The 26,494-nt window shown below is 54.4% G+C and overlaps 1 protein-coding gene across 1 annotated transcript; it reads right to left on the bottom strand.

The window, feature by feature from the left end:
- Window positions 1-1,911: 1,911 nt before the first annotated feature.
- LOC138682994 (scavenger receptor cysteine-rich type 1 protein M130-like) lies at window positions 1,912-26,147 on the bottom strand. Its single transcript, XM_069774514.1, is given in 21 exon segments — window positions 1,912-2,030; window positions 2,406-2,693; window positions 2,922-3,074; window positions 3,280-3,363; window positions 3,790-3,885; window positions 4,641-4,778; window positions 5,066-5,101; window positions 5,522-5,836; window positions 5,925-5,987; window positions 6,463-6,777; window positions 7,135-7,449; window positions 7,536-7,862; window positions 8,413-8,727; window positions 8,956-9,264; window positions 10,292-10,615; window positions 11,280-11,588; window positions 13,050-13,437; window positions 13,757-13,879; window positions 22,749-24,343; window positions 24,507-24,534; window positions 25,908-26,147. Coding segments are annotated over 21 exon segments (5,880 nt in total).
- Window positions 26,148-26,494: the final 347 nt, after the last annotated feature.

Genomic DNA, 26,494 nt, shown 5'->3' with positions numbered 1-26,494 from the left:
AGGGAGTCACAGGTCTGTCCACAGCTGTGCACAGGCAGTGAGGGCCAGGAGATGGTGCCTCGGCTGCTCCTCTGGCAATAACCCCCACAATCAAAATGGGGCATGAGACATGGATTCTCACTGCAGGGTGCCCAGCACCCTGGTGAGCCAAAACTCAAAAAAATAAGGCTGTTCTCCTATGGGCTTTAAACAGCCAAGCTCTGCCCAGCATGGGGGTTGCAGTGCTGAGACTTGGGGGTCTCACTGTGACCCCCGCTCAGGCAGGTCCTCGGGAGCTGCAGGAACAACCACAGATTTGGGGTACAGCAACAATCTTGCTTTGCTGCAGAGAATGGACCCAGCCTGCAATGCCAGACTGTTCAGGTCCCCAGATGCCATGAAACAGGCTCTTCCTGCTCAGGCGTGCTGCCCCCCTCAAGCACACACAGGCCTGTGGCTCATCTCCCCCAGGAGGAAGAGGAAAATGTCTGCCAGGTGCCAGAGTAAGGGAGAAATATTACACCTGTGGGAGGGCAGAGCTGGCAGCGAGGTGTCACAGGACAGGCGCTGGGTTCCTCTCCCCAGTCCCCACTTGGAGCACCTTGAGTCTGCATGTCAGTGTCCATACTGTCCATAGCCCCCACCATCCTGTGTTCAGAAGATGACAATCCCCCCTTCTTCTTTACTTCACTTTTATACCTTCTTTCTCTGAGATGCAGGGCTGGAGCTTGCCCCCATGGGAGTTTTCCAGGGGATGGATGTTGTGTTTGCAGTGCCCATGGGGGCACTCATCATCACCATCACCATGGGGGTCTCACCCTGGGAACGCTGCTCTCCCATGGGGTCTGCCAGCAGGAAGGCTCTGGGATATGGGGCAGAGGGATGTGTGTGCCTGGGCTTCTCCCATATCCCCCCAGGATCACCACAGGGGTGGAGGAGCTCCCAGCAGGGAATGGGGCAATGCTGAAGTGGGAGAGGGTGCTGGTGACAGCCACCTCCTCCCCGCTTCTCCTCTAGGGCCAGATCCTGCTGCTTGCAGCAGTACTGAGCTCCAGCAACTTCCCACATGGAACCCTGCCACAGACAGCCAATGCACCTTCCAGCCCGCAGCAGAGAAGCCTTTTGGGGAAGTGCCGGAGGGGTGTTGAGACCCACCAGCAGGACCAGGGAGGGTGGTTTGGGTTGCCAGGTCCTGCCCAGGTGTCAAACCCTTCCCCCCGCCTGGCTGCTACGTAAGAAGTTTCTCTGCCCATGGGCGCTGGGGCAGGCGAAAGCCACAGCCAAGGGAGAAGGACCCTGGCTAAGCTCCCAGCAGTGCCTCTTTTAGGGGAGGGACACAAAATCTCCTCTGCCATGGAAATGTGCCCACGTGAGGATCCTGCCAGATGAGCCCTTCTCCAGGCCAGGGACTGGACCAAGGCTTCTGGCTGCAGCATACATCTCCTGGGGATCTTTTCTTCATCCCCCCAGCCCTCCAACAGTGCTGGGGGAAAGGTGCCCCCATCACCGTTGCTTCCCTCTCTTCTGTGCCTGCACACAAGTACTGCCCTGACACAAACCCAAACTGACATCCCTGGTGAAGCAGCAGGAGGGCAGGGGTGGGGGCTGGAGGAGAGCAGGAGGAGGGGGTCCCAGGGCTGCTGTGGCGCCTTACAGCCTCTGCTCAGGAAGAAGGCAGCTCAGTGCCTTGACAAGAGTGCTCAGGGTCTGCGAGGGCCCAAGGCAGCAGGAGCAGCCCATGGAGACTGGGGTCCTGGCAGAGCATGAGGAGAGGGAATCCCAGCCCTGTGTATCCCAGAAAGCAGCTCTGCACCTTGTGCTGGGGCAGTGGGGAGCAGAGATGCCTCCTAACCATGGTGGGAGGTAATCCATGGGCCATGTTCCCCCCTGGGGCTGGCTGGGATGTTCAGGGCACTGCGGCCAACTCAGGGCTCACTTCTGTGGGGCCACAGCCCAGGGCTTACCCTGACACGGCAGCTCTGTCATGGCCTCTGCACTGTGGGACCAGCACGGCTCAGGCCCTGCCTGGGGTAAAGAGCAGCTGGGAAACCCTAGGGCGAGGAAATGGGTGCTCAAACTGAGGTGCATCACGGAACCTATCAGAGAGCCATTTTGACTAGAAACTGCCTGTGGCCAGTAGGATGGAAATGTCTCTGTCAGCAGGATTATTCCCCAGCGACCATGGGCTCTCACTGCTTCACAGCCTGACCCCAAGCCTGCTGTCCCTGAGACATGCCCATTTCCCCACTTCCATGACTTTGTTCTCTGCTCCTCCTGACCAGCCTCAGGAAGATGCCCTGACACTTGGGCAGGCAAGCACCAGCTCTGGGTCAAAGCTGAACACAGCTGTTCTATTATGAACAAAGATGAGGCACAGCATAAAAATGGGAATAAAAATAGAGGAAACTCCAGGCGGTTTCTGTTGCCCGTGGGACAAGGGAGATGGTTCCCTGGTGCTCGCAGCTCTCCCAGCTCCACAGACCTCTTCTCCCTCCTGGCTGCACGCAGCTGCACAGCAGGGATGGGCTCTCATGGCCTTGGGCTCGGGGACTGTTGTGCACAGAGCTCCAGTGTCACAGCCATTGTGTCCTCAGGGGGATGTGCCAGAGACACCTCTTCAGCATCATCATAGCCCATGCTCCCCAGGGACAGGGGCCACGTGTCTCCTTCAGCTCCAGGGACCCCAGCACTTCTCCAGGAGTGCAAGCTGGTCCCTGCAAGCAGCAAGGCAGGACAATGCAGTTCGCCCCATGGGGTCTGTAGATCATCTTCCTCCCTGCTCGTCACCACATTCAGCTCCTTCTCCCACCCCTAGTCCCTCCAAGGAAAACGCCTGGGACAGGTTCCCCCTTCCCAGGAGGCTGGGGTCTCAGGACAGCAGTGACTTGGGTGGCACCATGGATGGCACCCCAGGAACCAGCAGTGCTAAATTTCCCTCTCACCTCTGGGTGCATCCCTGGGCTCTGCTCCCTCCTCAGGCTCCCTGGGCATTTCACTCTCTCCCTGCCCAGGGGCAACATCCTCCGCGGGATCAGAAACCTCCCTGGCATCATCATAACCATCTGCTGGGTCACCTCTGGGTGGGACAAGAACATCTGAAAAGAGAGGGGAGCTGGTGACAGTCAGAAGATACATCCTGCACAGCAGAGGGAAGATGTGCAGGGACACAGGGCTGAGACACGGGTATTGGCAGCACCACAGGAGACCCCCATGTCCTCCCCATCTCCAGCGGTGACACTGAGTGACACCTCTGTCCATCACATGTCTTCAGGGAGATCAACTCCTTCTTGCCTCTGTTACCTGGCACTGATCCCAGACCATCCTCCTCCTCGCTGACCCCAGGGTAGGACTGCAGCTGGGTCAGGGACTCCTCTAAATAGGAGCCTGGAGAGATGCACAGTGGGTATTATGAAGTGAGCCCCACTGACCTGGCTCGTGGTCAGTGCTGCTGGGGAAGGGGGACCCACAGAGCTGGGGCTGCATGGGGAGAAGGGCTGGGAATTCACCCTGCCTCCCTGGGGCAAACTCTGTCTCAAAGGTGCTCACAGAGCTGCCCTAGGACAGCCCTTTCCTTCACTCCACGCATGTCACATGAGGTGCAGGGGCAGGAGGAGAGGGGATGTCCAGCGGGACAGGCAAAGCTGGTTGGGAGAAAGCTCCCCTCCCAGGCCAGGACCTGGATGCTGTCCCCACAGACCACATGGCCCCAGCATCACAATGGGCTGGGGGCTTCAGGGAATCAGCCCTGGGTTGGGGCCAGGGGAAAGGGTCCTGCAGATAGATGTACGTCCAGGGAGGACCCACACCCACCTGAGCGACCAAACCTCGCCTGCTTCTCCCACACTGGGCTGTAACTGATCTCCTCGTACACAGCCTCAGGGAACATCTCCTGAGCACTCCTGGAGCCTGGGGACAGAGGCAGGGCTGGCACAGGGACAGGCAGAGGGGCAATGGGATCACACTGCGCTCTCCCTAACCTGTTCCTTGGGCCAGCCCAGGAGTGGGTCGATGGCGCAGCCCCACTGCACTGTCCAGGCACAGCTGCCACATCCCCAGTGAGGGCAACATCACTGTGGAGATTATCTGGGGCAGTGTCACCCTCGCATCATCCTTTCGGAGACAATGCTCATGCCCCTCTGGCCCCAGGGTCATGCACCCCTTGTCTGACCCTGAAGCATCTCCCATGTTTCCGCTCCACCTGGAGCTTTCCCCTATCTGCCCCATGGGTCTAGAGTAGGGCCCATGTCCTGCCAGGGGGTACGCAGGGCTGGGCAGAGGGGACAGCCTGGGGGCCTAACACCACGGGGTTGGACCCTGATACCCTGCACTCCTCCCATCATCTCCCTTGTCCCAGAGCATCCCCAGCACTACCCAGAGCACTGCCAGCCTTGGCCATCTCCTCTCTGCTCACATATCTCCCAGCCCCGCTCTGCCATTTCTGCCATTTCTCTCCTCCCCACATCGCTACCTCCCCCCACCTCTGGTTTCTCTCCACCCCTTGCTGCTGGTGCCCCACGGCCAGGCAGTCAATGGGATGGTGCATGGGACAGGTGGCAGCACAGAGTCTCATCCCCCCAGCTCTGTCTGTGCCCCACACTGACACCCTGCAGCCCTTCCAGGAGATATCTATCTTCCCCTGGGACCACTGTGGAAAGACCAACCTCTGCGCCCAGCCCTGGTGCTTAGTGCTTGCCCAGCCAGGAGGGCCAGGAGCAGGCAGAGAAGGACCCCCAGGATGATGCAGATGATCATGGGCACTGAGAATCTCCCGCTGCCACTCAGACTGCCCTGGGGGGATTCTGTGTGGGCAAGAATATGGAAAGGCCAGCAGCAGGCCTGGGTGAGGGGGAAAAAGCACCATTCCTGACCCCCATCACACAAGGCAGCAGGGGATGGAGGGCCCCAGGGATGAGCGATGGAGAAGCTGCTACCCTGATGAGTAAATTACAACCTTCCCTAGCCCCCTCACCACTAGACCAGTGCCTTCTCCTGGGAGTTTCACACACCAACAAGGAGCCCCTTCCACCCAGCTGTGGGTCACAGTCTGGCCCTGGGGATACCCAGACCCGGGGGGAAGACAAGTTACCTGCTCGGGGTGGGGATGCTGCTGTCCTGGGTGTAGCTGCAGAGGAGGAAAAGGAGAGCTGGGCTGAGAGGGTGGGTGTGCGGGTACCAGGGAGCCTCCTCCCCAACACACCGTGTGTGTGTCTATGGATGTCCCTGACACATCCCACCCAAATTGCCTCTCCTATAGTGCTAGAAAGAGAGGCCGGGAAAAGGCTCAGTGCCTCTGCTCCGGGTGGCAGGCAGGATGGCACAGATAGCCCAGGGGATAACCCTGGGGCTGCAGGGCCCCATGGGCAATGGCCAGAACACATCCAGTTCCACCAAGGCTGCTCCCCACTTGGCACCAGGCTCCTGCACTCCACAGGAATGTTCTTGCTCTTGGGAGGTCAGGGGCCATGGCAGGACCAAGGCAGCAAAAGGTCTTCCCCAGCTCCCTGCTAATACCTGAGCAAGGGGTCCTATCCGTGCCACTCACCTGAGCAGTTCACAGCAGCATCTTCCTTATGCCGGCAAGCACCACCATCCCCAGGCCGGGCCCAGCAGTCCTGCAGAGACGGCTCTGTCCCACGGCACTCCACCTGCTCCAGCCAGATGGGGCCCGTCCCCTCCCCAAACGCAGCCTCATGCAGGGCAGACACCGCGGGGCCACAGCCCAGCTGCCTGCACGCCACCTCAGCATCCCGCATGTCCCAGGAGTCGTCGCACACCGTCCCCCAAGAGCCACGGTGCCAGACCTCCACTCTGCCCGAGCACCTGTCCTCACCTCCCACGGCACGAATCTTCTCCCTGTCTGGAGAAGGCAAAGACCTCCCATGGCACAGAGACAGCAGGCAGAGCCCTGCCAGACAAGAAGCATCCACAGAGGAGCAGCTCCCTACCTGTGCACCTCGTGGAGTTGGGGCACGGGGCCAGTGGGATCGAGGGCATTTCTGGGCGTCTCCCTGAAGAAGGAAACACTGTGGTGAAAGGGCTGGTTCGGGAGATTGTGCAGAAGAGAGCAGGACTGACCTCTGCTTGTGCCTCCCTCTGCCATCTCGATCACAGCAGCAACTGAACCCTGGTCATTCATGGGACACGCACAGGACTGTGAGGGGACCCCAACTGCTCGGCCCCAAAAGGTCCCAGTTTAACAGAGCAGCAGGAGCATGTCTATGGAGGGAAGGCTCTTCTGAACCCTGTCTGGTCTCTTCTGAGACCTCACCTGGAGATGCCTCTGCCTCCCCCAGGCGCTGCTGGCAACCTGGGTGGCAACTGCTGCTGGACGTGTGTGGCTGTGATCGCTTTTCTGCCACCAGCAGCAGAAGGGACTGACATGGAAAGGAAAAGCCCCTCCAAGCTCTTTTTCCGCATTTGGCTGTGCTCAACAGGGAGCAGGAGCTAGAGTGACACTGGGGTGCCCAGGTGGCTCAGAGTTACCATTGCAGGTGATGTGGATCTCTTCTCGTGGGTCTTCACATGACTGTGGGTTCCAGGGAGCAGAGGGACACTGCCAGAAGGAGCTGGTTTTCTCCCCACACCGCACCTTATCCAGCCATGTAGGGCCAGACACCCTTCCATAAGGCAGCTGCGTTTCCAGGGATCCTCCGTCCCCACAGCCCAGCTCCTTGCATGCCAGCAACACCGTGTCGAGAGTCATCGAGTTGGAGCAAATGCTGCCCCATGTTCCGTTGTAGAAAACCTGCAGGCGCCCGGAGCAGCCATCACTGTTCTCCAGCCTCAGGGCCATGAACTCTGGGAGGAAAGGCACCAAGGGGGAACAGGCTGGTCTGGGGCAGTGGGAGCCAGGACACCTCTGCACCCCCCAGGCCCACAGCTGGGTAAGGCCATGGCCAGTACGTCCCCCTTGCACCCAAAGGTAGAGAGAAGCCCCTGATGGACAGACACCCCTGCCCTTCCTGCAAACCCTCGGGGATGGCTGAGCTCCCCAGGGACCCTCAGTGGGACTGAGGGTACCCGTGCATGGGTATCCACAGGACATGCTCGGACAGGAGCTCAGAGGCAGCCAGGGACAGCCTTGGCCATGCCCATCTCTCCTTGTGTCCTGGCCTCCATGGGAGCCAGGCTCCCACTACAGCTCTTGGCACAGACCTGAGCAGACGACTCCGGCATCCTCTTTGTGCCCGCAGTCGTGCTGCCCCCAGGGCCTGGCAGGGCAGTCCCAGAGAGCAGCTTCGGCCCCAGAGCAGTTCACGCCATCCAGCCAGATCTGCCCGGAGCCTTCCCCGAACTGAGCAGAGCCGGCTGCCTCCACTGCCCCTCCACAGCCCAGCTGGTGACAAATGACGGTGGCATCAGACAGGTCCCAGCCATCATCACAGACAGTCCCCCAGATGCCCTGGGAGTAGATCTCCACTCTCCCAGCACAGCGCCCGGTCCCATTCACCAGCCGGACCCTCCGGCTCCCTGTAGTGGGTAGAAACCCCAGTTGCTGTTAGGGGCCGGCTGCCCACCCACCCCATCACCTGGGGTGCCCGTGCAGCGCCGCTCACCCCAGCAAATGACTCCCACATCCTCTGCTACCCCTGCCGCCGGTGCACTCTCGAGCAGGGAGGTGTTGCAGAAGGCCAGGCTGGCCTCATGCCCTGTGCACCGGACCCCTCGCAGCCCCACGGGACCCGTCCCTCGCTCAGGCTTTGGGGGGTTGTAGGCTGTCCCTGCCTCTCCACACCGCAGCTGCCGGCACACCACACTGGCCTCCTGCACGTCCCACTGGTCATCCAGGACTCTGCCCCATGTCCCATGCTGGAAGATCTCCACTCGTCCGTCGCACTGGCTCTCTCCACCCACCAGCCGCAGGGATGCAAAGCTGGCTGAGCCTGGGGAGAGCAGAGATGCCACAGCCATTGGTGGCACCAGGGAGCATGGCATCCTTCAGGGAGCAGTGGGAGGGGGGGATTTTCCGCCCAAACACAACAAGATTGAGCCTTTTGCTGACGGGAAGCGAGGGCAAAATCTGCTGCTGCTGGGGGCAGCCGGGCACCTGCTTCCTGGGTGGTGGGATGAGGCTCTGCAGAGCTCTCTCTGGGGATGGGATGCAGTTGTCTGCAGCCAGAGGGATGGAGCACAGGCCTGCAGCCCTGCTCTGGGCTTTTCCCACAGTAGGAGAACGGAGGAGCCCAGGCCTGGTGATGGTGATGGGGCCTATGCCACTGCCCTGGGGGCAGATGCCTGCCTCCGTTCAGCCCTCAGCTCTCCCAAAGTATAGCGGTCACTCTGAGCAGGAAAAGCCCTCCAGATGGCTCCTGGGGAAGCCAGGGTTTCTCCAGGGAGAAATTCAGCCTTGCACTGCTGTGGGATCACTGCTTTGTGTGGCCACATGACACACAAAGGGCAAATGGAGTTATGCAGCATTTTTCCAGCACTCACCTGAGCAAATGACAGCAGCGTTGTTCCCATGGGAACATGGTGAGGCCCCCAGGGTGATCACTGGGCACTGTCCCAGATGGGCTTCTGTCCCATCACAGTGGAATGAGTCTCTCCAGACAGGGCCAGTCCCTCTCCCAAAATGCTCTCCTCCAGGAATGGACTCAGCAAACCCACAGTTGAGTTGACGACAGAGAACATGGGCATCCGAGAGATCCCAGCGGGAGGCACAGAGAGTCCCCCAGGTCCCCAAGACCTGGACCTCTACCCTCCCTGCACACGCTGTGCTGCCGTTCACCAGCTTGAATCCTGTGTATTCTGGGGACAGAGGAGGAGGAGGGAGGGTGGATTGGTGCTCATGTACCCTCAGTAGCTGGCGGAGAGGCCAGAGGGACAGCATGCCTTTCTTCTTCTTCTGCACTATTTTCATGCTGCAGACAATCCCATCATCCCTCCTGTCCTCACACCTGGCCCAGCACGGTCCTTGCTCTGTTCCCTAACCCCTGGCACAGCCCTGGTGTACAACACCCCTCCCTGAGTCCTTACGTGTGCAGGTGACAACAGCGCTGTTCGTGTGTGTGCAGGGCTGGTCCCTGGAGGACCCTCTGTGGCAGGAGATGAGGCGGGATTCATTGCCCACACACTGCAGCTCTCCATCCCAGATGGGACTGACCCCTTCTCCAAAGTGAGCTGGCCCACTGACAGGCAGGGCCACGCCACACTGCAACTCCCTGCAGACCACATCAGCAGCTTTGGGACTAAAATGTGAATCACAGACAGTTTTCCACTGGTCCCCGTCATGGATCTCCACATGTCCTGAGCAGCGGCTCTTCCCTTCCACCAGCCGGACAAATCCTGGAAAAAAACATAACAACTTGGAGTTCCCAGAGCCCTCTGGCAGTTAAATGTCCACATCCTGCATCATCTCCAAGCAAGCCATGACCAAACTCTCCTTTGCACATTTCAGAGGAAGCTGTTGGGGAAGTGTTGGTGACACAGGCACATCCAGACCCCCATGCACCCCATCTCTACAGCATCAGAGCACTTGAGGGTATGTGTCTGTCACAGACTCACAGCCACAGGTACTGCTTAGACAAAGTGCTCCCACACAAGGTCCCCCGCGTGGCCTGGCATGGTCCCCCCAGAACCACCGTAATGTGAGCAGTTTGATCCAGGAGAACTGGCCCAGATGATAATGACTGCTGCAGCCTGCTCAGCCCCTGCAGAGCTTGGGACCAGGCAGGACCATCCCCCTGATGCAACCAGAAGCACCCCTTGATCCCAGGGGTGTTCCTGGGGTGTTGGAAGGCTCCTTTTAGGTGGAAGATGTCAGAGAGAACAGAAATGGTGCAGCTGCCATCATGCCTGGTGCCTGTTCAGATCCCTCTGATGTCTGCTTGGGGGGAGGGTGTTCTCAGACAGGGACACCGTGCTCTGCCTGAAGGTGTCCACAACCCAGATGGATGGCCGGACAGAAGGCGAGGATAATCCCACTGGGCCCATGCCAACTCTCAGAGACCAGCAGGCACAAATGAGGATCAGTAACTGCTGCCAAAGGCCCCATGTCATGGGGCAGTGTGGGGAACCATGGGCAGGCAGGAGGGCTTGGACAGTGGGTCACTACTGCATGCACAGGGTCATATCCCCACAGGACTACTCACAGCCTCAGGGACATCTCAGTACCAGCCTGGGCATGCAGTGGGTAGGCTCCCTCTGGGCCTTCCCCAAGGACTGGGGACATCAGCAATGACAGTCCCAGCCTGGCAATTAGGTCAGCATCACTGGGCCCTGCTCTGGTGTCCACTTGTTGCTCCCTGAGGGCACAGCCATGGTCCCTTCCCCAATCTCAGACCCAAAGGGGAGGAACAGGCTGTCCACTTACCTGAACATGTCACTCCAGCATCCTCACTGTGAACACAGTCATGTTCACCCCATCCTCTATGTTTGCAGTCAGACAGGGCAGACTCGGTGCCATTACAGCCAACACCATCCATCCAAATGGGGCCAGATCCTGGCCCAAAGTGTCCATACTGAGGAGCTCCCACAGCAGACCCACAGCCCAGCTGCTTACAAACCACTGCTGCATTGTTCATGTTCCAGTAGTCATCACAGACTGTCCCCCACTGGCCCTGTTGTTTCACCTCCACTCTCCCAGCACAGCGCCTGCCACCATCTGCCAGCCTCACCTCCACAGCACCTTCAAACACTGACACAGGACCAGTTAGAGCAGTGCCAAGCCCCAGCAGTGTGCGTCTGGGGGAACCCCTGCCCGGGTGGCATCAGAGGTGCCCCGGTGGGAGCCCTCTCCCCTCCAAGTCTGTCCCCCGGGCAGGGCAGGGGTCCCTTCTATCCTCATGGGTGCTGCAAGGCTGGGGGTCTGCAGTTCTGGCCCTGCTGGGTCATTTGTGGCCCCACAGCCTTTGGCACCTCCTTCTACCCCAACAGCCAGTTGCCACCTGCCCCTGGCCCATGCCCACCTAGGGCACCTGCTCCTCCCCTGCCAGCACCCTGAGAAGAGACCTACCCCACCAAGGTTCCCCCAAGCACACACTGATGCTTCTTCCCAAAGCCCCCAGCTCCCCCGGACCACAACCTGCCCTGCCCTCCTCCCAGCTTATCCTCTGCCTTCAGGCCTTTCTGTGTCCTCTGTGGAACAACACAATGATCCCACTGAGTCCTCCCACCACATGACCCCTCCTTGTCCTTGGGCAGCAGCCCAGCCCTGCCCTGTGTAGGATCCCCCAGGAAGGTCACCTCTCTGCCAGCCTGTGGGAACAGATAGCCCACTTCCCTTGTCTCAACAGGCACAACCTGCCCCCACTCAGGCTGGAGCTCACCCAAGTGTTCAGCACCCGTCCCCGAGTCCTTACGTGTGCAGGTGACAACAGCGCTGTTTGTGTGGGTGCAGGGCCGCTCCCTGGAAGACCCTCTGCGGCAGGAGATGAGGCGGGATTCATTGCCCACACACTGCAGCTCTCCATCCCAGATGGGACTGACCCCTTCTCCAAAGTGAGCTGGCCCACTGACAGGCAGGGCCACTCCACACTGCAACTCCCTGCAGACCACATCAGCAGCTTTGGGACCAAAGTGTGAATCACAGACAGTTTTCCACTGGTCCCTGTCATGGATCTCCACACGTCCTGAGCAGCGGCTCTTCCCTTCCACCAGCCGGACAAATTCTGGAAAAAACCCATAACAACTGGGAGTTCCCAGAGCCCTCTGGCAGTTAAATGCCCACGTCCCACATCACCTCCAAGCAAGCTGTGACCAAACTGCCCATTGCACATCCCAGAGGAAGTTGTTGGGGGGTTGTTGGTGACACAGGCACATCCAGACCCCCACGCACCCCATCTCTACACCATCACAGCACTCGAGGGTATGTGTCTGTCACAGCACCAGGCACCACTCAGACAAACTGCTGCTGTACAGGGTGCCCTGCACTGCCTGGCATGGTCCCCCAAGCACTGCAGTAGCGTCCACAGTTTGGATCCAGGAGAACTGGCCCAGATGATAAAGACTGCTGCAGCCTGCTCAGCCCCTGCAGAGCTTGGGACCAGGCAGGACCATCACTTTCATGTAGCCAGAAATGCACCTTGCTCCCAGGGATGTTCTGGCATGCTGGGAGATTCCTGTTAGGTGAAGATGTCACAGAGCAGAGAAATGGTGCAGCTGCTATCATGCCTGGTGCCTGTTCAGACCCCTCCAATGGCTGCTTGGAGGGGCTTTCCTCAGCCAGGGACATAGCGCTCTGCCTGGAGGTGCACAGGTCCCAAGCCGACAGCCAGGTAGAGAGGCAGGAGACTTGCCTGCCGCCCTGGCCTCACGCTGGCACCGACAGTAACAGCAGGCACAGATCAGAGCCAGTAAGTGCTGGCAAAGACCCTGTTTCATGGGGCAGCACGGGGAACCATGGGCAGGCAGGAGGGTTTGGGCAGTGGGGCAGTGCTGCCTGTGTGGGGCTGTGTCCCCACAGGACTATTCACAGCCCCAGGGATGTCTCAGTACCAGCCTGTGCATGCAGTGGTGCAGGAGGAAGCAGCCAGAGTCAAGCAGCTGCCAAGCTCCTAACCCTCGCAAATGCTGGTCCACACAGCCGAGCCCTGGGTGGGCAGAGGCAGTGAAGGGCTTTGTGGCCACCCTGCTCCATTCCCCAGGGCCCAGCACTCATCCTCTCTGAAAAGCCCATTTGATTCAGTTGAGGTAATCATGCCTGTGAAGGGGAATGACCCAGGAGGATCAGCCATCTCATGCCATTCCTCCAAAGCGTGGAGTGCTGAGCAAGTGCCCCCAGGTGTTTCCAGCACAGGGACCCTCAGCATTGTTGGCTGCAAACTGGCAGAATGGGTGGAGATCAATGAAGCCCAATGGACAGCCCAGGGCAGGGATGGAGGACTCATCTGCAGCCCAAGACACTGACTGAGGGTGACTGAGACACTCTGGCAAGGACAGTTCACCTTGGGGTAGGCTCCCTCTGGGCCTTCCCAAAGGACTGGGGACATCAGCAATGACAGTCCCAGCCTGGCAATTAGGTCAGCATCACTGGGCCCTGCTCTGGTGTCCACTTGTTGCTCCCTGAGGGCACACCCATGGTCCCTTCCCCGATCCCAGACCCAAAGGTGAAGAACGTGCTGTCCACTTACCTGAACATGTCACTCCAGCATCGTGAATGTGTTCACAGTTATTTTCACCCCATCCTTTGTGTTCGCAGTCAGACAGGGCAGACTCGGTGCCATTACAGCCAACATCATCCATCCAAATGGGGCCAGATCCTGGCCCAAAGTGTCCATACTGAGGAGCTCCAACAGCAGACCCACAGCCCAGCTGCTTACAAACCACTGCCGCATCGTTCATGCTCCAGTAGTCACCACACACCGTCCCCCACTTGCTATTGTGTTTCACCTCCACTCTCCCAGCACAGCGCCTGCCGCCATTCACCAGCCTCACCTCTGCAGCCCCTTCAAACACCAGCAGGGGATGGGTCAGGAGAGTGCCAAACCTCAGCACTGCAGGTCTGGGGGAACCCCCAACCTGGGCCGATTCAAAGGGTAGGAGCCCTCTCCCCTCCAGGCTGTCCCTGGTGCAGTGCAGGGGTCCCTTCTATCCCCACGGGCTGCACAAGGCTGTGGGTGTCCAGTTCCAGCCCAGCTGGGTCACTCACCATCCCACTGCACAAGGCCTCCCACGGCAACAGCCACCTGCCCCCCCATCCACACTTCCACACACACTGCCCAGCGCTGCACTGAGAACCCGCTACTCCCCAGCCCAGCACCCCCTCAACAGCTCCATGTACGCAGGCCTGCAGCTTCCAGCACCAGCCTGTGCCTGCCCCAGCACCATCCAAACACACCCCCACCCCCAGGGAGCACTGAGATGATTCTGAGGATCCCCCAACCTGTGTCCCCTCCTCGCCCCTGGTGTCAGCCCAGTCCCTACACTGGACCAAGCTCCCCAGGAAGGATGCCTCTCTACTCTAGATGCCCCGGTCCCCTTCTCTCTGTGGGGTCCAAACCGCTCTCATGGGGTCAGGGGTCCCCTGGACCAAGGGGGCAGTGAGCAGCACACAATCCCTCTGAGGTACCCTAGAGCTCCGCAGTGCCCTGGGCATCTCTGGGTACTGCCATCACCAGCTAGGCCACCACCAGCTCCAGAGGTACAGTGCTGGGGAAGAGGGGATGCCAAAGGGGTACCCCAGGACAGGTTGTCTATGAATCCAGCCAGGCACAGGCTGCCCTGAACACTGGAGCCCTGGAAAAGGAGATATTCTCACCCACCGAGATGGGCACAGGGAAAGGCACAGGGTCCATGGACCTGAGCACCTTCTGCCCCTCATCTCAGTAGCACCTGCAAAGAAACCCCATTCCCAGGCAAATCCCAATGACCACACTGGTACCTGCTGGCCCTGGGCTGTGGAACAAAGGAGTTGGCACTTACCCCTGCACAGCTGTACCCAGAGGAGCAGCCACAGCATCTGAGGGGACAGGAGTCCCTCGGTGCCCATCCTGAGCCTCCTGCCCTGCCAGAACATCCCTGCTACGTTAAATTCCCTGCCACGGCTCCTGGGGACTCATGGGGACAATGACGACGGGAGGGCAATATATCTCTGCAGATGCCAGCCCAGCTACAGGAGGAGCCAATCGAAGCAGCAGCACCTTTTTAGACATTATCGGGAGCGATCTCCCCTCCGACACAGCCCAGCCCTCCAATGAACTTCTCCAGCACCATTCATGACCATATATGAGAGATGGCTCCGCTACAGGTGTCACGTCACTGTGCTGGAGGGCTGTCACAAGACAGGGTCAGTTGTGGGGGGGAAACAAGTTTTTCACCCCCTGAACCGTGCCGTGTGGACTAGGAGCACTGAGCATCTTTTATTCTGGGCACATCCAAGAGCCTCAGGTGTGAGTGTCCAGCCACCCCTGTGCCATGGGAATCACAGGGCTGAGACTGCAGTGGGGGCTGTGTCAGGAAGGGAAGGAAACAGCCCCTGCCCCTGCTGCAGACCCCGCTCTGCTGGGAGCAGCAGCTGGGAAAGGCCCTTAGCCCAGGCCAGAGCCCCATCCCAGCAGCGCTGGCTCACCCGTCCCTCCCTGGAGAGCTCCACGGAAGGTCGCTTCCAATGAGCTGAAGCTGGGACATGTCTCTGTCCCGGCAGCAGACATGCAGCCCAGAGGCTCAGACACATCCCTGACTCTCGGCATGTCACCAAGGGGCCGTTATTCCCTGCAGGAGAGTTGGGAGCTGCAGCCTGCAGGTGCACAAACCACAGCCCACGTGGCCTCGCAGCGCTCCCTGCGCTCTGGAGGAAGTCTGTGGTTTCCTCCTGGCACCGTGCCCAGGCACATCCCTGCGGTGCCCCCGACCCACCCCTACCCCGACTGCTCCAGCCAGGGCTGCAGGGGCTGCTCCTTCGGCCTCGCAGTGACAGGGCCAGGCGGATCCCGTCCCCTCTGATGCCCTTGTGACAGCACACGGCCACCCTGCACCGAGCCCCACAGCCTTGGGGTGCTATGGGTGACGTGAACACTGCCATCCTCCCATGGCCACCACTGTGTGCTCATGACTTATACTGACAGTGACCTCACACCCCTCCTACTGCCACCACTGCGTGTGCCTGAGTTACAGTGCCACAACTGTGTGCGTGGTGTATGGACTTCTGCTAACGATGGTTCTTCCAAAAAGCCGTGTTTGGTCGTGGTCTGAATACTATTTTGGTGACACCGAAGCACCTACCCAAGCTACGTGCCAGCTCCTGGCCTATCAGCTCTCCAGGCACCAGTGACATCACAAGTTCATCCATACACAGCCATGTGCCTACTCCTAGCCTATCAGCTACTCAGCCACAGGTGACGTCATAGTATCTGCATCTGACATGGGCCTGTTCCTGGCCCATCAGCTATTCAGACACCAATGACCTCAAAACAACCAACACAAACTAGGGGCCTGCTCCTGCCCTATCAGCTACTCAGGCAGCAGTGACAACAGCAGCACCTACACGTGCCATTGGCTTACTCCAGGCCTATGAGCTACTCAGGCATGAGTGACCTCATAAGCACAGACACAAGCCATGGGCCAGCTCCTGCTCTATCAGCTACTCAGGCACCAGTGACCTCCCATGTACGTGTACACCCATTTGCCAGGTACTTGCTGGTGCAGTACTCTGTCTCCGGTGACCTTACAAGAACCTATAAGGGCCATGCACTTGGTCCTGGCCTATCAGCTCTTCAGCCCAGAGTCACAACACAAGTACATACCCAAGCCACATGTCTCCCTCTTGCCTATCAGCTACTCAGGCACCAGTGAGCTGGCCACCAAATATCCACCTACTTGCTATCTGCTTGCCTGTGAGATGCAAAGGCACGAGTGACCTCACAAGCTCTGACACAAGCCACACCCCTACTCTTGGCCTATCAGCTACTCAGTAATCTTTCCCTGTCAGGTATCAGTAATCTCACAACCACTTACACAAGCCTTGTGCCAGCTCCCATCGTATGATCTATTCAGGCACCAATGACCTCACAAGCACATACCAGCCTATTTTCTGTGTGCTTGTCTGGTGGGGTGACCCCATGTGGCAGCCTCCACCCAGTCACTTGCTCACCAGTAGGATGGGGAAGGACAAAAGCGAGAAAAAAAATCTCATGAGTTGAGATAAAGACAGTTTAATAAGTGGATTACCTCTTCTACTTTGAAGAACGCCCAGCACTCCCCTAGTTCTATTGCTGACTATGACGTCATATGGTGTGGAATATCCCTTTGGTCCATTGGGGTCAGCTGTCCTGACTTTGTCCCCTCCCCGCCTCTTGCCACCCCCAGTCTCCTCGCTGTCGGGGCAAAGTGAGGAACAGAGAAGGCCTTGATGCTGTGCAAGCACTGCTCAGCAGTAGCTACAATGTCAGTGTGTTATCGGTCAACACTCTTTTGACCACCAAGGCAAAGCTCAGCACCATAGGGTCTGCTAACAAGAAAATTAACGCCATCCCAGCCAGACCCAGTACAATCTTCACACCTTATTCCCTCCCATTTACATCCTGCTCAGGTCCTACAGGATTCAATACATTTACATCCACCGTCACCACCCCCTTCCCCATCCTTTGACAGGACGTACACACAGCCTACTGGATTTGGCTGGTGTGGCTCAGGTGGACCTGGACAAGTGCCAGCACGCTCCTGACCTCTCCCCTCTGTGTCAGACAGAGCTGTTTGAAACATTCAATCAGGTTGTCAACCGAAGGACAAGGAAATGTGTATAGCACCAGTCTGCACCCCACAGTGGTCTTACAGGTAGCTGTGAGATCCCCCACAACCCCATGGGGAAAGGGAGTTCCCCACTACCACCGTCCCTCTCTGCTTGGAACCTCAAAAGCCACTTTGCAGTTCCTGGGGTCACTGGCTAGCTCCTCTCATCCACATCATCTTTTTTGAGATCCTCTTTGGGTCTTTTCCATATTGTGCCCATGCACGCATTCTTCTGAAGCTGGCATTTTGCCCTGCTTTTCCATGTTTGCAGATGGCGTTGCCTGTGCCTTGCAGCACCGAGGAAAGCTCAGAGTCTTCCCCAGCAACCCTGCATGGCCATCCTGTTGGGCTGGGCTGGGATGTGGGGGCCTCCTAGGCCAGTTCATGGGACTGGGCTCTTCTTTGTATGTTAACAGGACTTGCACTGAGGGCTCCTTGGTGACCTCCTAGGAGGGGGCCATAGCCCTCGGGCATGTCCCACCTTGTCTGTGTCCTCCCCACCCTCTTGAAGTTCCCCCCAACCCAGACATGTCTGGACTTCTTCTGCAGCCTGGTAAAGTGGGGGACCTCGACCCACCCTTGTACTTTTCTTTCTGTTCACAGGTAAACTCTAATTGTTCATTCCATTAGCTGTTATTAAAGGTTTTATCCATTTCATACCTATGTTATAATGGCTATATATATTTAATTTCTCTGGATTTATACATGTTTATATATATACAAATACATATACATATAAACGTATGCACGTATATATGTGTATAGAGGGGTAGATATATTTAAAATAGAGTATCTATTCATAAATACATTAAAAAATATTTATACATATTTGTACAGTCACTTATATATACATATATAAAACCAAAAATGTATATATTGTAGTACAGGTATATATTTTGATACCTGAGCACTTCCTTGTCCAAAGCAGGCAGGCAGCCAATCAGAGGACTGCATGAGAACATGTGGGTATGATGGTGTCAAAAAATGGCTGCCACCCAACCACAATGCAGTACAAAAACATGTGGGGAATGAGGCTGTCAACAGTGGCAGCCTCCCTGTACGTAATGATGGGGTGTTTCCTTTGCTGACACGCTTCTGGGTGCACCAGGAGGGGAGGCTCCTCTTGCCACCCAATCAAGGCATGCGGTGAGGTAAAAATGCCTCTTTTGAACCATGGTCAGATAACGGGTCGATGTGGTGTCAGAGCTTTGGTGCTTGCACCTGACGTAGGAATTTTTCCTGCCTGCGTGTGCTTCAAGACTGCACAACCCTCCCCCCCAAAAAAACACTGTGGGACCCTGTCCCGACCCAATATCGGGGAGGGTTGTTAAATGGTCCCGAGAGCGAGATTAAGACACAAACGAGGTCAAATGCTGTACAACTTTACAACTTTTATTTTCCTACACCAACCAATAACTGCGATAGAACAAAGTGAGGAAAAAAGGAAAAGAGGCAGACCTAAGCAAGAGAACAGAGAAGAGGTAGCAAGACTAATTACCACCACCACGAAGCCAGCAACGTCCCACTGAGTCGCTTCCGACGCCGGTGATGGGGGGTCGGGTTCCTCAGCTCACAGTCCAGTGCCTTCCCAGATGTTACCGTCCTTTTTGGTGTCCTCCAGAGTCCAGGTTTTTTTCACTCGCGCACCGGAGGGGAGTATGCAGTTCTTTTTTATTGTTCCAGTCCCCATGATTTCTCAGAAAAGTCCACCCATTTCTCCAAACTCATTATTCTGTGTGCCGCCCCCTGTTCTTCTATGGGCGCATGCCCAGGTGCTCCTGGTGGTTTCTCACCTTTACTTGTGGGCAGGCACAGCTCGGCAGTCGCGGATGCGGTGGCTTTCTTCGGGGACATCGTGTGCGTACCCCCCCTGCAGCAACAGGATGTCGAGGCAGCAGCGATGTCGTGTCAGCAAACCAACACAGTCTCTTACATCCACCCCGTGGCTCGACATTGCTGTCCTCGTGGTGGCGTAGAAAGTAAAGGTATAGAGAGAGAGAAAGAGGGAAAAGGTGCATGCTACAACGATATAACCAAGTTAACAAATCTCCATAATAAAACAAAAATAAAAACCAAAGGTCTACATTATGCAACAATATACGTGATTAATGATATCATGACAATTTTCTTATAACATTTCTAAATAGGTTAAACAATATCTAATAACTAGCAACATCTATTTAACATCAACTCTTATTCTAAACTTAACCAACTCTTCAACATTAAAACACATTTAACAATTATCCAATAACTAACATCATCTACTTAACACACGATAACAATTGACTATTATAAATTCAACTGACTCTACAATACTAAGGCATAATCTCAGGGTTACAAAAAGTCAATAAAAAAAAACAAACACAATGGTTATTCGCATGGTGAACAGCTACAAGGACAAAAAAGAAGTATTAACAAGACAATTAAGATAACCGTTATTAATGCAAAGGCTATATAATAAATTGGGATCAACGCAAACACGTAGTCATACTCCGTCATTTTGCCGGCGTATGCTACAAAATGGTCTCAGTCCACGCGGTTTGCCGGTAGAGTCCGCATGCGCAGCGGGAAAGCTGTTCCTTATTTTGGGCCAAATTTAAACAAATAAACCATAACCTTATATAACAATGTTTAACCACTATTTTACCTAAACACATAATAAGAGAACAACAATGATAACAATGTCTACTAAAAGGTAGTCTTGTCCGGGCCTAAAGAGGGTGTTCCTGGTCTTTCGGAATGGGGAGGGGGAGAAGGTGGTTGTCCATACGAACAAGTACAATTACAAGATGGTTGACGCGGACCGTCACAAAACCAACACATGCATACAACAAGGAAAAACATAGCAAAGGCCAACAAAACAACCGCCACAAAATTCCAAAACCACCCGGGACACTTACAAGACCAAGACATACATATAGCGATAACTAACACAGTAACTGTCGCGAGGTTAACTATAAGGAAAATATACATTTTGACTAACTGCAGAGCTAAAATGGTGGTCTGACTAACCTGAGTGCGAGGGGTTGTTTATGCAGTTCCACGTCCCAGCACAGAGCGCATGCGCCTAAACAATTGATACAGTCGCGCGCTTTGATTGGCGAATGACACGAATCTGTTTTGCACCGTCAGGCGAAGCCACAGGTACAAATTGCATATTTGATACGACATGTTGGATTAATTGAATAAAACAAGGAATAGCACATGGCACAAACATCAAAGCGACAAATGCACATAGCAGATAAAACAAAAGCTGTTTTACCCATGGTGCTCCAGGTAACCAAGACCATAGATTGCCGTTCCATCCGTTCCATGTTTGGACGGGGACGTGGGCTAGTTTCCTGATATCTGTGGCTAGTTGAAGAACTACTTCACCTACATCGTCTATTTCCAAACAACAATTAGAAACATTTAATTTCCCACATACTCCTCCCTCTTCAGCTAGTAAATAATCCAAAACCATGCGGTGTTGAAGGATTGCAGTACGCATCTGTCGAGACTGTTGGGTTAAAAGGTCTATAGCATTAGCAGTTTTATTGGTAATAATTTCTAAAACTGCTTGCAGTCGAATTATGCAGTTCAAATTATAAATCGGTTCTCGTGCCCCTGATATTGGTTCACTGGGATTCCAAGTGGCAGGCCCATAATGTTCAGTTATTCTTTCAGGGGGCCACTCATTTTCCCCCCACCTTTGTGTTCCACCTATTTTAACGTCAACAGCTCTCTTGCTACGTGCAATCCTTTTGTTTCCCAGGTTATCATATAGTCTCACCCCTAATCGAGGACCACCCACCTCTGGAAGTAGGAAAAACAGAGGTCGGATAATCCCTATATAACAAATCCCTGACCCATTCGCCGGTAGTTGTTTGTAGGCAGTATGTCCACAAATCCAATAATGGCCCTTTCTGGCTTTGGCACTGTTGGCAAATGGCCCAGCTGCAGGCTTTGGGAATTGGAAATAAGTTGTGTTCTCATTCCCCAAAGGACTGTAAAACTCCGTTGGTCCGTTGCTGTTTGTCTGGCCGGTACAATACCAGGCACCAGTGTTGTTCTTCCACTCACAAGTTTGACGGTAAACATGGCTTTTAGACCATCGGAAAGAGAAGGTTTCATTTTTGTTTGACCAAAACCCTTTGAATGCTTTGCTGCGTCCGGCTTCATCAAGCCACATCTATATGTAAACCCCCATCTCTTTGTGAACTAATTGATGTGTGAGTGTCCTCTGACACCTGCTTTCTCCGACATTGACCCCTCCCTTCTGGGTGCGATTTAAACAATATCTACCCACAGTAGGAAATTGGATTGGCCATGTTTCGCCATCATCCCAGGTGGTACTGTCAGCTTCACTGTAATTGCTTACAGGTTGTGCTGGAGTGAGGGAGGTGGAGGTCCATGGCCGACTTGACAACCCTAAAGGTCCCCCACAAACCCAACAATGACTCAGATTAAAGGCTTGGCTTACAGCTTTTGCTAACAGGACAAATTCGTTGTCCTTAAAGGGATCATATGAGATAAAGGGAGGTGGGGGAATTGGCTTCCCTTCACCTTCATAGGTAAATCTCCAACATAACATAATTAGAAATAACATTGTGTCTGCTTCTCTTCTTCTGCAGGCACGTCTGTGGCACTTGCTTCTCCCTGAAAATGAAACAGAAACAAATTCGCTCCTCGGGTTAGAAAGAGGGGACAATCCATCTAGTATGAATCTTATGAATTTTTCCACAGGCATCTTTTGCTTTCCAGGTATATTTGTTAAGGGGTGTGTCCAACACCAGAGGCACGGTGCCCACTGTGGGAAGTTCGACCAGGACAGGTTGTCCTGGGAAATGAGATGGGTTGCTGGGGTGGTCAGGACCATGCGGGGCTGGCATGATTGTTGGAGCTTTTGGACAAAATGCAGTGATCTTTGGACATCCATTTACCCCCCAGCGACTATTCACGCTGGTCACTGCATCCCACACTCTCTCAGCCCATCCTGGCTTGTGCAGCTTGAGAAAGAGTTTTAGCAGACCATTTGTTCTTTCCACAATTCCATTTGCTTGTGGATAATACAGAGTATGGAACACCCACGAAATTCCCTCCTGGGCTGCCCATTCCTGGACTACTTTGGCTGTGAAATGTGAGCCATTATCTGATTGGATTGACTGTGGTTTGGGAAAAATTCCAAACCATTCTTTTAGAGCTTTTATTGTGCTTTCTCCTGTTGCCTTAGCACATGCTTTAGCTTGTACTAGTCCAGATACTATCTCTACACCTACCAGTATATAGTATTTTCCCTCTGACCTCCGAAAGGGACTGATATAATCGATCTGCCAAGCCTCCCATAGGCCTTTTCCTTTTCTCAAATGCAGGGGGTCACCCTCCAGCGGGTGTCTGTCCAAACGGACGCGGCACTGTTCGCAGGAGGACACACAAGTTTTACATTCTTCCCTGGTAACTGGCCACCCTCGGGCTTGTGCTTCACAATAGAGGTCTTCGACTCCTGAATGTTTCCGTTTTACCTGTAGCTATTCCAACAGGCGTTCCCAATTTTCCACTATCTGGGTGCTTTGTAGGAGAGCTAGCCGGGCTAGCTCATCCACTTTAGCATTCCATTGGCTCACCGGGGCATCATCTGGTTGGTGAGATGCTACCCATGCTACTGCAAATTTCCCTTGTCTGGCAATGGTGAGAATATCTTGCCACTTTTCCTTTTGCCATACAGGTATCCTGTTGACCTCCCACCCGTTTTGTTCCCAGAATGGAAGCCACTCAGTGCAGCCCTTAAACACAGCATAAGAATCAGTATAGATATAGACAGAAGAAGCAGACTGAGCCTCGTGCTGGAAGACGCTCCACACAGCAATTAGTTCTCCTACTTGTGCACTACCTATCCCTTCGGTAATGATCTGTTCCTTGGTATCTACTCGAAGTGCCACAGCTCGATATTTCCAAATCTTTCCCTCTCGCTTTGACGAGGCATCCGTGAACCAGACATTTTGCAATTGTCCAGAAAACGGAGGAGCTACTTCTATTACAGGCAAAAGCTCGGAGGAGTCTTTATCTGGGTTTACCTCGTCTTGTATATTTAACACTTTTGCGGCTCCTTCTGATACGGAGAAGATTTCACAGTAGTGTTCTATCTGTGCATACCACTTTCGCACAGAGGCTCTCTGGGCCACCCCGTCAGGGGGTGGCGTTCCTGCCAAAACTGCTTTGATCACTTTAAATGGACCTCTGAGCACTATAGATTGTTGCCGGATGGTCTGTTCGGCTTCTCTCAGAGCTAAACTAACTACAAATAGACCCTTTTCCCAAGTTGTGTACCTTTTTTCAGCATCTTTAAAGCTACGAGAATAAAACCCAATGGGCCGAAGAGGTCCCTCTGGACCCTTTTGCCACAAATGGATCGACAGTCCAGTCTTGGCAAATCCCCACTCAATTTGAACCGGATCTGTTGGGTGAATGGGACCAAGAGCCTGATAGGCATTTGTTTCAAATACCAACAACTGTAAAGCTTCGTCATGGACCTGAGTCCATTCCCTCTGCAACAAATCATACAGAGGTCTAGCAATAATTGAAAAGTCAGGAATGTGTTTTCTCCAAAACACAAGCAACCCTAGTGCATGCTGTAAGTCTTTCTTTGACTCTGGCATGTGGATCTGATCAAGAGAGGAAAGGGTATCCGGTGGGATACAAGTCATGCCTCCCTTCCACCAGATTCCTAAGAATTTTACCTCACTCGAAGGAGTCTGGATCTTCTCAGGTGGAATTGTCAACCCTATACTTTCCAAATGGGTGATGATGGCATTCTGGGTTTCTCTAACTTCTTCTATCTGCCTTCCTCCTATGAGCACATCATCTATATATTGATAGATCTTTACCTCTGCTTTTATGGGAATTGTTTCCAACTCTCGTGCTAGAGCATGGTGAGCCAGCGTGGGGGAGTGCTTGTATCCTTGGGGCAGTCGTGTAAAGGTGTACTGTTGTCCTTCCCAGGTGAAAGCAAAGCGATCCCGGTCCTCAGGTTGTAAAGGGACCATAAAAAACATATCCTTAACATCAATCGTTGCCATGACAGGGTGGGATTGTTCCTGAATGGCAGCAATCAATTCAGCAATGTTTGGCACAGCAGCTGTCAGTGGACCTGTGTTGGCATTGAGCCTCCTGTAATCTACTGTCAATCTCCATTTGCCATTTGGTTTTCGGACTGGCCATGCTGGGGAGTTGAAAGGGGAGTGAGTAGGAACTACAACCCCTTGTTTCTTTAAATCCTCCAGAACTGGCGTAATTCCTTCTCTTGCTCCTAGAGGCACTGGATAGGGTTTAACATTTGTCAGTTTGGAAGGGGGAAGGGTAGGTGCCGCTTGCAATAGACGCACCTCCATGCCGGATGTTTCGGCCAATTGCCTAATTTGAGGGACACCAAAAGACCATGAGTTTCCCTGGGTGTCACGCCACTGTCTACCCTTCAAAACATCTATACCTAAAAGGTTCATCTGGAAAGATCCTACGGCCACCATGGTGTTGACTGGATTTTCCTCCCCTGGCAACCATAGGCTTGCCGGAGTCATGGGCACAGATTGTGTTTTTCCAAAGGCATTTAAGACAATCAGATTTTTAGATGGGGCCGAAATCCCACATCGTTCTGCTTCAGTTCGCCTTAGCGCGGTAATTTGTGCCCCAGTATCAACTAAAAAGGTCACCGGTCTTTTCTTTGGTCCTACAGCAATAGTAATCAGTAAATCTCCTTTTGTATTGCAGGTGAGTTGTGTAACAAACATCCACCCTCCGTCTCCCCCCTCACCTTCAGGGAGCGGAGGATCTAGTTTCCCGCCACCTTCTCCTCTTTAGTTAATTTGTTCTCAGGGTTTATCAAGGGTGGGGCACTAGGTGTTGGTTTGGAAACAGCCTTTTGCCCTGACCAATTCTGCACAAGCTCTTCCAACCTTTGGGTCGAGAGCCCATCCATCAAGTCCCGGGGAACGCCTTTCTGATGCCCTAGTTGCCACAGTCCCTGTCGACTTAGGGGCCTCTGTCTTCCAGGGGCTAATAGCCGCCCAATAAGTCGCCGTATGATCTTGTTTTCAGTTCTTTGAGAAGGTCCACTAACAGGGCCGAATATTCTCCCAAAGTCAGTCAACTCCTGAGCTACCTCTCCCCATGTCCACACTTTTCTCCCTGGCCGCCGAAGGTCAGGGGACATCCTCCCCTCCAGAGTGGACGTAGTCCTTTCTCCATTGAGGGTGTTTAGAATTGTCCCTCGTAGTTGGATCCCAATTGGTCTCAGAGATATACTCATCCTCTCTGGTCCACAGGCAGCATCATCGGGGAGCCCTGATGGGGCTTGAGCTCCTGGTCATACATCATCTGAATACATGCCACCTTTTGCACACTTTCCACTAACTGATCCACCCTACCGGTTATGGCAAGGGGATCTCCCCTTTCCATGGGGTTCAGCCCTCCAGCCCAATACGCAGCTCTCTGAGTCAGTGACCATGGGGCCCGGTAATCGCCAGTTGTTAGAAACACACCAGGACCCCAATATCCTTCTGCTTCTTTCTCTGACAACAAGATTCCATCTCCTCCCATCAAAGACACTCTCCACATGTACTCTCTCTCAGATTCCTTTGCCATCCTTGAAAAATCTTTCCTCAATTTTGCTAATTCAGTTGCTGTATATGGGGCTTCTTTAGTGATAACCTGAGGACAATCATCGCTACTGTCCTCATATATATACTCTGTTTTAATCACTGGACACACATGGGGGGGGGACTCTCTACGGTCTCCTTTGCCCTTTGCAAATCCCTCTGAGCATAGATTTGCTGTGTCTTTTTCTCTGCAGGTGGCATTTCTACCTCCGCCTCTCTCTCCATCTCTCTCATCATTTGCTTCTTCAATTCTTTCGTTAAAACCTTAACAAGGTTCCTTTCCTCCTCCAGCAACTGTTTACTTTCTTGCAATTGTTCCTGCAGACTTCTGATCATATCACTCTGACCAGACTTCTGCTTCCTCTCTTCCATCGCGAAGAAGAAGTGGTGTGTTAATCATCATTGTGTCAGTGGTGTGTTAATCATCATTGTTCTAAACTGATGGCCGGTGCAGGTGGGGGATGTTTATCCTGGATTCTGGTCCATTACAGTTGATGCCTGGTTCATGGCTACATGCCTGGTTTTTTGAAAGGTAAATCTTCCATGCTTTTATTGTCATTATGGGGTGTTCTCTGTCATGAAGAGCTGGCTTAGGTTGGGTCTTCAGGTCACATTGACCCTGAGGTAAAAGCTCGTAGTGTTAGATAGTGTTCATTCTCCTAAGCAAGTTGTACTGCAGCTAGCGTCTAGCCTTTCACAGGCATCAGTAAAGCTTGGGA

The sequence above is a fragment of the Haliaeetus albicilla genome, chromosome 30 (genome assembly GCF_947461875.1).
Source record: "Haliaeetus albicilla chromosome 30, bHalAlb1.1, whole genome shotgun sequence".
Taxonomy (NCBI): domain Eukaryota; kingdom Metazoa; phylum Chordata; class Aves; order Accipitriformes; family Accipitridae; genus Haliaeetus; species Haliaeetus albicilla.
The sequence above is the reverse complement of the archived record's forward strand: the minus strand, read 5'-3'. Positions and strand labels throughout refer to the sequence as shown.